The sequence below is a fragment of the Carassius auratus genome, chromosome 2, assembly GCF_003368295.1.
Source record: "Carassius auratus strain Wakin chromosome 2, ASM336829v1, whole genome shotgun sequence".
Classification (NCBI taxonomy): domain Eukaryota; kingdom Metazoa; phylum Chordata; class Actinopteri; order Cypriniformes; family Cyprinidae; genus Carassius; species Carassius auratus.
The window spans coordinates 11181848-11196475 of record NC_039244.1 but is presented as its reverse complement, the minus strand read 5'-3'; the positions used below and the strand labels follow the sequence as shown (position 1 = coordinate 11196475).

General features: G+C 38.8%; 1 protein-coding gene across 1 annotated transcript; it reads left to right on the top strand.

Moving 5' to 3' along the window:
* The first annotated feature begins 357 nt into the window (after window positions 1–357).
* LOC113110685 (F-box only protein 36-like) lies at window positions 358–4249 on the top strand. Its single transcript, XM_026274826.1, has 5 exons — window positions 358–515; window positions 1474–1582; window positions 1712–1884; window positions 2318–2489; window positions 3987–4249. The coding sequence occupies exons 1-5, from the start codon at window positions 420–422 to the stop codon at window positions 4139–4141; spliced, it is 705 nt and encodes a 234-aa protein (XP_026130611.1). The 5' UTR covers window positions 358–419; the 3' UTR covers window positions 4142–4249.
* The last annotated feature ends 10379 nt before the right edge of the window (window positions 4250–14628 follow it).

Genomic DNA, 14628 nt, shown 5'->3' with positions numbered 1-14628 from the left:
TGCATTGCACAATTATTCAGATGCTTTACTATGATAAGACTAAGTGGTATGACTTTGACCAATGTTTTTATGCAGTCTATGCTTTGACCCATAGGCAGAACCCATTAGCTGCTATAACATACTACATCATTTTTTTCAGATTGCCAGACGATTGACTGAAATAAGCGAGGCTAAAAATCGTGCTTCCGAAAGCGACCAACTTTTTAGCACATTAGTGAAGACACTTCTATTAATCTAATACAACGAAAAGCGTGCCGTTCATCTAATAAATAGCAACACCATACAGTTATGAACTGAATGTGAAATGTAGAGGATGAGTATGACATCACACTGTCTGATCGTTCCCTCTCGAGATGACGCACGCTGTCGGTGTGGAGTCTGTTGTCCTGGTAACGCGTCCGCGGTAACGGTAACCGGGAATGGCGAGTTTACTGGGAGAAACTCTGTTTGAGATCAGCGGACAGGGTCCTGCACCTACGAAGGACTATTTCCACTTTGCGATAACAAAATCTCAGGTTTGTCGAGTCGAGTTTTTTAAATTATTATTATTAATAGTTAACACAAGTTACTCTTGCAGAAGCTACAGTAACTTACATGAACTTCTTCTAGACCTTCCAAACGCAACGCTAAATTGAAGTCACAGTTGTTACCAAATTGGTTGGTAGAGAATGAAATTAAAGAGAATGAGATGAACACATTTGTGTCTTCTTCAGAGACTTTAATGAAACTACACTTTAAAAAATGACCGTGATTTTAACGGTACGAAACTGAAAATGCTAACAATATTGTACAAACCTGTTAAATTCTCTGCGTTCAATTTTTGTTTGAATTTGATATTTTTTCTTTAAAATAATTATGTTTCTTCTTATTATTTTTTTCTAATTTGTTATGTTTATTAGGGCTGTATGTTACATATAATGATATTAAATTAATGTTTATTGCATATTTCAGTTTAATGAGTCTTGCCATGATGGTGTTTATAGTGCTTGTGTGAATGACACGGTGCACCTTCTTTTTGTTTCATCACGTGACTTTCTCATCACCACCTGCCTTTAATGGTTACCAGTGTATAACAAAGGTGCAAAAAAGATTTCAGTACTTCAATAAGTTGTTATATTAATATTATGTCAGTTAAATTACAGTATTAAACTGTAAATTTAAGGTAAACCGTTAAACCTAAAATGATACTACCTTATTTTTTATGCTATAAAACTGTTGAACCTAAAACGGTGTTACCATATTTTTACGGTATAATTCTGGCAACCACAGCTTCCGTTTTTTTACCATATATTTTACAGATTATTTTTTTACAGTGTAGCTTTAATGATCACACTAAAATCTAAATGTTGAAATATTACAGATATTTTACATAAGGACACTGTTGATTTCTACTGAAGAACCTAAAGGATATGATCTGGAGAAGAGCTTTCAGATCTTTATTGTTGGCTTCATTATAAGCATCCTTCACTGCAGGTCATTTGGAGCTGGTGGAAGATATCTTTGAGATCAGACTGCAAGAACACACCACCAGGACAACTGAGCCAATCACATCAAGACTTTTTAGAAGACAGTCGTCTGCAAAGTGAGTTATTCAGTCACTATTAGTATAAATAATTCTGCTTCTTACTTTACCAGACTTCATATTTTTAGGATACGTCTCCTAATGTAGACTTTTGCTTATTCAATGAACAAACTGATCTGTCTCGTCCAGATCAAGTGGCTGTGGTATTTGGTCCTCACATCTTGCAGTACTCCAAAAATTTATGCCAGGGCCTTTATGATTACATTGTCCGTCTCCCCAATGCTTTACTTTTCAACATCATGTCACATCTGGACCTTGAAGACATTTCAGTCGTTTCACGCACCTGCCGTAGGTTTAGAGAGGTAAGGCCTACTGTCATGCCATTGCAGTTTCAAAGTATCATTTTTTCAAAACCAAAGGCTTTTATTTGAAATAAATTAGCTCGAGCACTCATTTCAAACAAAACATTTCAAATGAAATATTATTATTATATTATTAAAATATTATTCCAAAAAATTCTTATCATGGTAACACTTTAGAATAATGGTCCATTAGTTAATGTTAGTTAATTCATTAATTAACATGAACAAACAATGAACAATACATTTATCACTGTATTTATTCATCTTTGTTAATGTTAGATCATGTTAACTAAAGTAGTTAACTAACATTAACTAATGGACTATTATTCTAAAGTGTTACCTTATCACTTTTTGAAGCTTCTGTGTTTTGAATGGTTACATGTGAAGTGTCTGTGTTGTGTGTTAACTCAGTTGTGGGGGGTGTTCTCTGCAGCTTTGTAACTCGGAGGAGTTCTGGGAGCAGACAGTGAGGAGGCACTGTGACTCTGTGACACCAACAGTGGAGGCTTTAGCTGAGGAGGTTGGCTGGAGGACAGTTTTCTTCACCAACAAGCTGCAGCTGCAGATGCTGATTAGTCGCCGGAAGCAGAAGGAGAATCAGCCCTGTGAGGATAGAAACGAGCCAAGTTCCTCTTCAGTACCTTTGAAATAAACGATTGAAGACCGTTTACTAAGCCTTTTTTAAGACTTAAGACACCATTTTTGCTTGCATTGATTCGCAAGATTCACTCTTGCAAATAGTGTGCACAGTGACTTTGTTGTACATCTGATCTGGCAGACTATTACATTCGCTCAAATCTAAAAGTTTTTTTAGCCAAAGAATCAGTTTTGGTTTGTGTGTGTGTGTGTGTGTGTGTACACTCACCTAAAGGATTATTAGGAACACCATACTAATACTGTGTTTGACCCCTCTTTCGCCTTCAGATATGCCTTAATTCTACGTGGCATTGAATCAACGAGGTGCTGAAAGCATTCTTCAGAAATGTTGTCCCGTATTGATAGGATAGCATCTTGCAGGTGATGGAGATTTGTGGGATGCACATCCAGGGCACAAAGTTCTGTTCCACCACATCCCAAAGATTCTCTATTGGGTTGAGATCTGGTGACTGTGGGGGCCATTTTAGTACAGTGAACTCATTGTCATGTGCAAGAAACCAGTTTTAAATTATTCGAGCTTTGTGGCATGGTGCATTATCCTGCTGGAAGTAGTTATCAGAAGATGCGTCAGAATATGATCAGTAAAGCAGTGTCGCATATAAATAAGGTCCAGTTGGTTGCATGATTTGTGAGTAGCAGTAGTTGACACTCGGTTGAGATCAAAAGAGGCAAGCAGGGTGTAGAGATAGAGAGGTTTAGGTGGATGTTGAAATCTCCAAGCATAACTACAGGACTACCATCCTCAGGAAAGGTTGAGAGCAACACATCTAATTCATCCAGAAAGTTACCTAGTGGTCCTGGGGGTCGATAGACAACTACAAAATGTATTTTAAGAGGGTAGGTAACAGTAACTGAATGAGATTCAAAGGAGCTGTTGATACACAAATGGTAAAGGATTACATTTCCAATCGTTAGAGATATAACCATGGCAATCTATAATGAGCTTTAGCTGTCATTAAACCTGTCAACACCAATCATATCTCAAATAAAGAGAAGTGCCAAATTATTACCTCAGCTCTCCTTGATCATTTTAAATAAGAGTATGCTTGAAATAATAAGACTTGAGTTAATTAAGGTCATGTGGTTGAAAACACATCACTCATACGCTCAGTCGATTACTGTTGTGTGACATTTTGTAGGAAAACACCATGAGTGGTGGGGGGGGGGGTCCATTTTTGGCTCCTAACAAGCTGAGGAAGAAGGAAATTCTAAGATGATTCTGATTCTGATTTATTAATCAAGCTCCAGTAGCATGTGACGGATTAAAAAATTACTAACAAAAGTGTTTTCTCACACTTAACTGCAAAATTTGTACTTGTGAGATTTCTTGAATACAATTTCATCATCCACTCCTGTCCTCATTGCTGTCATAATAAGCCTGTCTGATTTTTTTGATATCATATAACTCCATTATTTTTATGTGGCTTTTTTGTCTTTTTTTTCAGGGTTCACTAGCTCCAATGTAGCTGATAACTATATGCTTTTGGAGATTGTAAAAGCATTTGTCCACTTTGGAGCTTTCATTGTCACTGGTCTCTTTACCTGCCTCATCATAGCGACAGTGTGGCACAACCAGGGCCTGCATCAGAACCCTCTGTAACAAATTAGCTCAAAGTGAGATGTACATAATTAATCATAATAGGTTATTATTAACTACATTCATCTTCAGGAATTACTTGTAGCATTATAGCATTAATAGTACAATAAAATGATTTGTTCATCTGCAGGGTGGACCGTGATAATTATTTATTGACTCTAAGTAAGATTATTTTTCTGGCCATGAAAAATTACTTTATTACTGATACATGGCTCCCAGAGCATGTAACGAAACCGGAACGTTAAAGTGACCTCGTCCTGTGAGCAGGTGTGAATATATATGGATGTTTATTTACTACACTACAGGGGAACATAAAACATCTGACTAAACGAAGGCATGGATAGAGAGAGAGAGGGAGAGAGAGAGAGAGAGAGAGAGTGCTCACGCGCAAGACAGTGGAGAGTCATGGCAGTGTTTACTCATAAATCAAATCAAAACCTGTTAAGAACCATCAAAGAATCTCATCACCTTAATTAAAAGTGGTCAAAGCCTAGAAGTGCATCTTATTAGTTAATAAGAGTATATTTGCATTGGTTCTGTAAATCGTGGTTTCTGGTCTGTAAAAGTAAAGTGTCCTGGTGCATGTATAATGTGTAGATTCCTGTTGAGTACGAGTGAAACCGTCGTCGTTTCATCCATGCTTCGAAGTGAATCTACAAAGTTGCTGAAAATGGCCCCCTGAAGGGCAGTCGCGAGGTGTCCAAGGTGATGGGTGTCTCCAGGGAGCCGCATGATTAAGATAAGATTAACATAACGTGCACAGTCGTACACAGCTTTCACTGCTTACGTTGGCTGATCTCTTGAATCACCTGTTGGATCCTCTTCGATCTGCAGGTGGTGATGGCACGAGGTTTGATGATCACTCTCACACTGATGTTCATCAGTACTTGTCTGTCCATTTGCATGCCACTCCACTACCCCATTCTGGTCCAGCGCTTGCATGGAATATGGAGGTCAAGAGAAGAGATCAAGTAATGCTGAGGATTAAATTATTATATTTGCATATAATTGTGTGACGCAATGTATTCGAACAGGACTCTGCTAAGATAGTATGTTTTTAAGCTTTATGGCAAGAAGTCATAAAGACATTCAGTAAAAAAAAAAAATCATAGCTAATGGCCTAAATAGTAACTGGATAATGGACACCGAACTGTTTAATCGGTTTCTGTCTGTGAGAATAACTGGCTGCTGTTTTGTTCTATTTTTTTATCTTTTTTTATCTAGTAACAACAGCAGCATTCAAGGTTGACTTTTGCATCTGTAATCCTCCCGTTTTGGCACTGTTAATTACAGCTTATACTTTTCTATTGTATTCCTTGTCCTTTTTGCTTTGTCACTGAATGAAAACAAGACATTTAATCACAGTTCAGTAGTCTCTCGCTGTATTCCAATTCCAGTAAATGGCTGCTTTCAGATAAAATTTCTGTCACACTGCATATTGCTAAACAATATATTTTTTTTATCTTAATCTATTTTGAACTTGCACTAAGACATTATTTATTTGTGACAGACTGTGACATACTATTGAGTACAGTATTTGATTTTATTGTATGTTTATATTGCATATAATAAAATGTATGATCCCTAATAGTAGCCTATACAGGGGGTGCTACCTTTTAAATGCAGGGTTACATGATCGTGACTGAATTAACAAAACTTTATAACCATAAACCCTCCGATGCCTGCACATTGTAATCTTGATTACCTTGAACTGTCAGTACAGAGCCACAAAGCCTTTGCCATGAACAACATTTTGTTGATTTATAAACAATGTGGAAATACTCATATTCATTGTAACTAAGGCATGTGATGTGAGTTTTAGCAGTACTTTTCAAATAACCATAAGTGACATGACATACAGCCAAGTACGGTGACCCATACTCAGAATTCGTGCTCTGCATTCAACCCATCCAAAAAGTCTGCGCACACGCATACACGGAGCAGTGGGCAGCCATTTATGTTGCAGAACCCCGGGGAGAAGTTGGGGGTTCAGTGCCTTGCTCAAGAGCACCTTAGTCGTGGTATTGCCGGCCCAAGACTCGAACACACAACCCTAGGGTTAGGAGTCAAACTCTCTAACCACTAGGCCACAACAAGGTTTTGTTGGTGCTAATTATGATTATCAATTGTAAATGTTTATATTTATGTCTCATCAACCTGACATGACAAACTGACTATTGACAATAAAAACCATTACAGGGTGCATCATTAAAGCAATAGTTCACAAAAATTTTATTTGGTAAATATTTACTCAACCTCAGGCCATCCAAAATGTAGATGAGTTTGTTTCTTCATCAGAACAGATATAGAGAAATTTAGCATTACATCTCTTGCTTAACAATGGATTGTCAGATCAGAATAAGAGTTCAAAATGTATCTAGAGATTACTTTATAGGCTCAAAGATATCCCAAGACCCCATTTGTACTCAGAACTGTTCTCTAAAAGGTCTAAGAATTTTATTTCAAGACCAATCAAGACAACAACTGTGGGGATATCACAAAATTGCAGGAACATTGTCTGATTTATTTAATGTGATTGGATGTAAAACTTCTGCTACAAATGCAATCAATAACTTATTTTTAAGTTTATTTCTTGAGCCTGTTGTGCCAGGTCAGAATTTAGTGGGAAATTGTAAAAAAAAAAAAAAAAGCATTTTTTAACCGAAATTATAAATGCCATAAAATTCAAGATACGATTGCAAAAAAGTACTTGCATGAGATCTTGTTTTTATATTATAACATATATCATTAAGCAATATAGAAAGCCAGTGTCACAAATATAAGCATTATAGCTATTGCAAAGTTAAGTGAATTACATTTTAGACAGAATTAAAACATTTAATTTAAAAAGTTTTAAAATAAAAAATAAAAATGTTTTTCCGAATGACACACAGCATTTCATTACTGATTGAATCTGCTGCTTTGAAAGAATCGGCTGAATGAACGATTCTGTGACTCACCCAATAAGTGTTTATTCCACAGTTTACTGGGCGGTTTTAGTGTCATATTTAAAAGTATCCATTTATTTTCCCATCGTATTTATATATCAACATTTTATATTTAAAAAAAAATTCTCAACAAAATGTATTAAGCAATTGTATGAATTCAAATGCAATTTCAGTGCAGTGCAAAGATGAATTTTGTTGGTATTCAATTCATTGGTAACAGCTCTATACAGTGTCTTATTATTCTAAATGTGATTACCGATTAAAAATAAGACAATTCTCAGACAGTGAATGTGGATATTTCAGATGAATTTGAGTGCTTGAATTTGTGATTGGTTTTGGTCTTGACTTGGTCTCATCCCTTTAAAAAGTCTTGGTCTCGTCTTAGTCTCGATTTGACTTCAACACTACTTCCTACAGTGAAAAAGACGATCCTCTGTTGTCTGTTCACATCAAAATCTACCAACATATTTGTTTATAACTGTTTTCACTTATAAATGGAGCTTAATCTGTGCATATTTCTCTCCCGATACAGAGGACTTGTAGTTTAGCCAGAAGCAATAATTTAAAGTTTCAAATGTCTTGATGGACTTACGAACATGCAGCTTTTCACTTCAGAAGATGTTAATTGATGGACTAGAGTTGTGTTGTAAATGTTTCACACCTGTACAGGAGTGTGGTTTCATGCTTAGTATACTGTAGTTGCTCTAAATGCTCTGACTGTAACTGATCCATAGTTGACTGTTGCATATACAGTAAGTAGTGACTTGACCCAGACACCTGCATCTTCTTGTCACAACACATCTGTGTTTATTCTTTGTGTCTATTCCTCACTGTGGCTCCCTTCATATTTAAAACCAGGTGCATCACATCAGACTAAGCTTTGTAGCCTTAATAGAAATACATAGCATTTCATGGCTCAAATGCAGTCCACCTGTGTGCTTATGTGTTACATTAATTTATATGTCTTCGATTTATCTAATAAAGCCTTATTCATATTGAAAAGAGAAGTATCTTGTGTTTTCTGCTTACAAGTTAATGTATTAAACTGCAGATCTTGTTACTGTGCTAATTAATAGTGTTTTAACTATAGTTTGGATATTAATGAAACCAATAATGCTCTGCTTTTAACCCATCCAAAGTACGCGCACACGCACACACACACACACACACACACAAGGGCACCTAAGTCGTGGTATTGGTGGAGGTGGAGAGAGAACTGTACATGCACTCCCCCACCTACCTACAATTCCTGCCGGCCCGAGAATCAAACTCACAACCCTTCGATTGCGAGTCCAACTCTCTAACCATTAAGCCACGACTTCCCTTTTGTGTTTGACGCCATGTCGTTGAAATGCTGTTATTTTAACCTCGGAGTCCAATCACCTTTGTTTGGGCTTTCCAGGGACGCTGTACTTAGAGATCAATGGTTACAATTTATGTTTAACTCGGTTCCCGAAAATTATAATCACATGTAAAACTATGTGCAGCACATTTTGCTGAGGACAGTTTCCTCAATCTCAATCAGTTTAATACCGGATTCGCACAAAGATTATTCTTGATAGATGGAACAGTTCCCTCTTTGTCTGGATAGGGGGTTATGGACCACAACCAGTAAGTGTATTTTATTATTTAAGTTGGTGCATTTAACAGTTTCTGTAACTTATTTCACAAAGGGCAACGCTGTTTAGCTTTGTTTACTAGATGTTAGTGCTGTGCAAAAAAATAGAATGCGATTTTTATGTGCATCTCGTCAGTAAAAACGCTCCTGTGATAATAAGTACATCTCCAGCACATGCTCCTGCCCACTTGCTTTTTTAAAAACTACTCCAAAACTAGCCCAATCACATTTCCAGGAGGGCAGCGTTCGCTCAGCTGGTGTCGAATCACAACACAGGAACCGCTGGCCCAATCAGAACTCTTTACGTATTTCTGAAGGAGGGACTTTATACAACAAAGTCATCAGCCCGTTTTTATAACAGTGAAAACAGGGGTATACAGATAGGTGAACTGTGTGAAAAATACTGTGTTTTTTTACATGTGAAAAATGAACACATGTTATATTGCACACTGTAAACACAAAGCTTCAAAAAAGCACGAAAAACGGGACCTTTAAGAAAACCTGCTGCAAAAACAAGGATTTTTGCCCGCAACATTCACCAAAAAAAACCCCCACATTTTTCTGGAGGGACTGGTAAGGAAAGGAAAAAAAATGCCATTGAGAAACAAAATCTTAGGCCGTGCCACAGGGGCCTATTGTGCACTACCCACCTCTTCAAAAAAATAAATAAAAATAATAATTCTAAAGGCCATAGGCCACAATGACAATAATGTTATATTAAAGGGTTAGTTCGCCCAAAAAAGAAAATTATGTTATTAATAACTCACCCTTATGCTGTTCCAAACATGTAAGACCTCCTTTTATCTTCGGAACACAGTTTAAGATATTTTAGATTTAGTCCGAGAGCTCTCAGTCCCTCCATTGAAGCTGTGTGTACGGTCTACTGTCCATGTCCAGAAAGGTAAGAAAAACATCATCAAAGTAGGCCATGTGACATCAGAGGGACCCTCGTTGGAATCGTTGGAATTTTTTGAAGCATCGAAAATACATTTTGGTCCAAAAATAGCAAAAACGACGACTTTATTCAGCATTGTCTTCTCTTCCGTGTCTGTGTGAGAAAGAGTTCAAATCAAAGCAGTCTGGATATCCGGTCCGCGAACGAATCATTCAGTTCACCAAATCGAACTGAATCATTTTAAACGGTTCGCATCTCTAATACGCATTAATCCACAAATGACTTAAGCTGTTAACTTTTTTAATGTGGCTGACACTCCCTCTAAGTTCAAACAAACCAATATCCCGGAGTAATTCATGTACTCAAACAGTACATTGACTGAACTGAAGTCGTCGTTTTTGCTATTTTTGGACCAAGATGTATTTTCGATGCTTCAAAAAATTCCAACGGACCCTCTGATGTCACATGGACTACTTTGATGATGTTTTTCTTACCATTCTGGACATGGACAGTATACCGTACATACAGCTTCAATGGAGGGACTGAGAGCTCTCGGACTAAATCTAAAATATCTTAAACTGTGTTCCGAAGATAAAAGGAGGCCTTACATGTTTGGAACAGCATAAGGGTGAGTTATTAATGACATAATTTTCATTTTTGGGCGAACTAACCCTTTAAAATGTTCATGTTGAAAAATTTGGGATGCACTAGGTTTCAGCCGCATATATGCCCATTCAAAATGAATGCATTTTAGTACAATGCAAATACACAATGACTTAAGTATTGTAAGGTATACTTATAGGCATAGTTACCTAACTTATAAGTAAGGTAACTAAGTATTTGTAATTCGATACTTGACACCTCTGCAAAAATCATGGTGACTCCATTAAATTGGAGCAATTATTAACATAAAATCGAATGCCAAAATAATAATAAAAAAGGTAATATATTTAGCCTCCCGTTACTTCTTAATAATATGACGTTATAAAGAGCCTTTGAGGCATTTTAAATGAGCATTCTAAATGAGTCTCTAACTGGAATTCTTTCTCTTGCTCGGTCTCTTCACACCATATTCCTCCACAGAATCTGATGATCTAAATGTTCTCCTCGAGGGACTAATGTTTGAAAACTCTGTGTTTGCGGTCAGAAGCGGATTCCCCTGACTGTTGACCGCCACGATTTGGCATCCGGTTTCACCCGTGTACCCGAGTATAATTAATCAGCCTGGGGCTGGAAGTCGGTATAGTTGCCCCCCCTGCCGGACTGTGGTGGGTGTGCAGGGGGGCCGTGTAGACTCGTAAATGATTGGTGTGGTGTGTTGTGTGGTTGGGGGTGTAACACAGTGATTAACAAAAAAAGAGCGGGGGTATTATTCTCTCTAATTAAATTAACTTTAATATTTTATAGCAACCCCACCCGACCACGCTCTTCAATAGTAATTGGTTGTTAATCACTGACTGTTAACACCTGATATAAACCATATTTACACCATAAGACTAGATAGAAATCAAACACATATCCATCTTAACAAATATAAATTAGCCTATCAAAAAAGGATTGCCATCAAAGTGTCAAAAACCAGTTCATATCATAGGAGTCTGTCTGTGGACTGTTTTAGTGGAGTCCCAGGTCATGCTCCTCTCATAAGGTTTATTTATTTGTCTGTTTGCTTATGTTTATTTTTGTCAAATTGTCTTTTGTGCTATCTACCACACATTTGTTGGTTTGGTTGATACCATAACTGCAATAAAGTAATTGCCTAGTTAACAATTACTTGTCTAAATAGGAAATAATAACCTGTTTTATATAATATAGGCACTTACAATATAGGCTGTATTTGAAAGTCCACATTCCATGTGAAGTCGATCTAACCTAACATTTTCTAATATCAATATTATTTATTTCTTACAGATCATCAGGCTCTAAATGATTTAATCTATGCCATGCCGGTTGTAAAATAAATGTAAAGGGAAAAAATATATTCCCTAACAGGTTATCTACAACTAAAAAATGTACCACAGTAAATAAGGATATAGTAAAACATGATGAATCCAGGTGGTCATAGTTTAACAGTTTGAAAAAGAAAGTCAGAATGATCTGAAGAGCATATGTCCATCAGTGTCTTCCACAAACTATGGCAGTGACGTTGTACATCAGTTAACTGAGTCAGATGATAAAAATTTTACGAGCACCATTAATATATGAGAGACCACTGACCGAGGTTAGTTGTCATATCTGTTCTTGGGAACAATTTCTGTATGGGCAAAAACATTAAAGTTATGGCTACAAAAATAACTTTTGAACATTTCCTACTGTTATCACATGGGGGAAAAACACTTTTACTGTACTATTACTATTACTGTAGTTATGTTTTCAAACTGAATGAGGTGATAGACTGCATAAGATGTCAGAGTAGAACCTGCTATTAACAGCACATTTTGTAGGCTATATTACAGCAAATTATAGGCTTTTCAGCAATAGTATTTCAATACAAAGCAATTATGAAACAATTTACGAAAGAGGAAAAATGTGAAAAAAATGGCCCAAATTGGCCAAAAATATTGTTCTTCCCCTTATAAAAATGTGGTAAACATCACATTCAAATGTCCTTTTATTATATAGTTCAGTCTCGATTGAAAGTTTGCCAGCTGGAAACAGAAATATAGCTTTAGTTTGGAAGACAGAATATTGTTGCTCCTCTTATTGTACGTTGATCAGTTCTCTGTCCATATGAAAGGAAGAAGATTCTTACCAGTAATGATAATAACATAACAGTTATCCACTAGAAAGCAGTCGAGGGATTTGCCACTTAAAGGAAGATTACTAACGTGTTAAGGCAAGTTTTGTACTTCTATTTATTTTTCCCAAGTTTTTGGCATGCTCACAACGCACCAAAAAGTAGGGGGAAAAAAGCTCTCTGTCACAGCACAGCTCCGTACTAGTTGTCACATTGTGGTGGGCTTACCGTACGAAGAGAGTGCAGGCTTCATGGCCATTGCAAAAGAGCCAGACAGCCCCAGAGGAAAGGGCCATCCTCCTCATCCGTGTGCGTGCGGAATGTGGATTTCTGCGAAAGATTCACACGGTCTCTGCATCTCCTGCTTGGGTGCTAAACACGCTCAGGCAGAGTTGTACAACCCCAAGGGCTGTCCCCAATGCGTGACGTTCTCGGTCAAAACCAGAGAGCGAAGGCTTCGCGTTGCAGTAGCTGGGAAGTTGGACCCATGCCTCTCTGCTCAACTCAGAGAGGAACCGATGGATTGTCCACAGGCCTCCAGCTCCTGGGGTGTGATGATGGAGAAGGTTTCACCCATCCTTCCCCCGCTGTTTGAAGATCCGTTAGTGGGAGAGGAAGATGATGATGACGAAGTGTTATCGACCATGCTTTGAGGACGAGGATGACGACGATGAAGATGCTATTCTTCCCCCGATGCAGTCGCCTCCGCCGAGTGCACAGGATGAGAGCTCACCCTCCCCTGTGTAGACGGATACAGATCTTCTCGAGGTCTGTCGCAGGGCCACGGCTAGACTGTCGACTGGCCATCCCAACCAGCAGATAAAGGAGCTGAAAGAGACTAGTACGACGGAAAGAGACTTCCGTCACGTCTCCCTCCAGCGAGGCAGTTTATTCCAGCCGTCCCGGCATGTCTGGCTGAAATGAAGAGGTTTTGGGATAAGCCTTTTTCCAACCGGAGTACCTGTTAAGGGCTTCTCGAGGCTAAATGTCCAGGGTATGGAGGATTTGGGGATGGCAGATCCTGCCCATGTAGAATCATCTGTGGGGAATCATTTGAATCCGAGCTGCAGGGCAGCGCTCTCTTCAACTGGGGCCTTGTTGCTTCGCCGCCTCCGTTTTTCAAAAGATTTAAAAAATCTCCTGCACTGGGCGTATGTGCTTTGAACGCGACATTCCTCCTTACAGCCTATCAAGCAGAGTTATTAGTGGAGATGGGGCATCAGCTGGACTCCGGTTCTCCCAACCCAGCACTTTGGGAGGAGATAAGCATCATTGAAGATTTAAACCTGCGCACGTCCGCGGAGCAGTTGAAAGCTGCGGTCGGAGTATGGGCTTGGCGGTTGTGGGAGAGAGATCGCTATGGCTGGGTTTGTCAGGCCTCTCTGACAAAGAAAAAGTGGAGTTTTTGGATGCCCCTATCGATCCAAAGGCAATGTTCGGCGCGATGGTAATAGCTATGCGTCAGCAATGTGACCTCCGGAAAAAGAGGGAGAAGCATTCGAGGTCTGTCTCCTCAGAAAGCCGGCAGCTCATCCTTAACACCCGAGCTGTCCGAATTTCATGCCCAACGAAGAGTTGTCTAACTCCTTCACAGGAAATAGTCTACTTGGGTCTCAGGTTGAATTCAGTGAGATTCCGAGCGTTCTTATCAGAAGAGCGCATCAAAACATTTCTCACCTGCCTCTCCCTCTTTCAACGAGGGAGTTTAGTCTTTTTCGGAATGTGTCTTTGACTACTGGGTCTGATGGCCTCAACAGTGTCAGTGGTTCCCCTGGGACTGCTGAGCATGAGGGATTTTCAGAACTGGACAGCATCACAGGGCATTCACCCCATGAGCCATCTCAGCCGCAGAGTGCCCATCTCGTCCAGAATGCATGAGCACTCTCTGTCATTGGAGAGCCCCGTCTTTTCTCAGGACAGGATGTCCCCTGTTTCCTGTACTATTGAGAAAAGTGGTGACAACAGATGCATCTCTCATGGGCTGGGGTGCAGTGATCGAGGGCAGAACAGTGAGGGGAGTTTGGTCTCTGGCACTGAGAGAGAAGCGCATAAATTTTCTAGAACTAATGACAGTGTTACTAGCTCTGAGACATTTTGTGCATTTTCTCAAGAATCATCATGTATTGGTCAGGACAGACAATACAACGGTGATAGCCTACATAAACAGACAGGGAGGAGTGCGTTCTCACAAGCTGCACTTGTTAACAAAAGAACTGATTATGTGGAGAATCAGGAACCTCCTGTCATTACGCGTTATGCAAATTATGCATGTTCGAAAGCATGACGAAAACG

What these genes read in the sequence shown, in the direction of transcription:
- LOC113110685 (XM_026274826.1), top strand. Translation starts at nt 420, where the DNA reads ATGGCGAGTTTACTGGGAGAAACTCTGTTTGAGATCAGCGGACAGGGT. An exon ending in TTGCGATAACAAAATCTCAG is followed by an intron (nt 516 to 1,473) that starts GTTTGTCGAGTC and finishes CCTTCACTGCAG; the next exon opens with GTCATTTGGAGCTGGTGGAA. An exon ending in CCTGCCGTAGGTTTAGAGAG is followed by an intron (nt 1,885 to 2,317) that starts GTAAGGCCTACT and finishes TGTTCTCTGCAG; the next exon opens with CTTTGTAACTCGGAGGAGTT.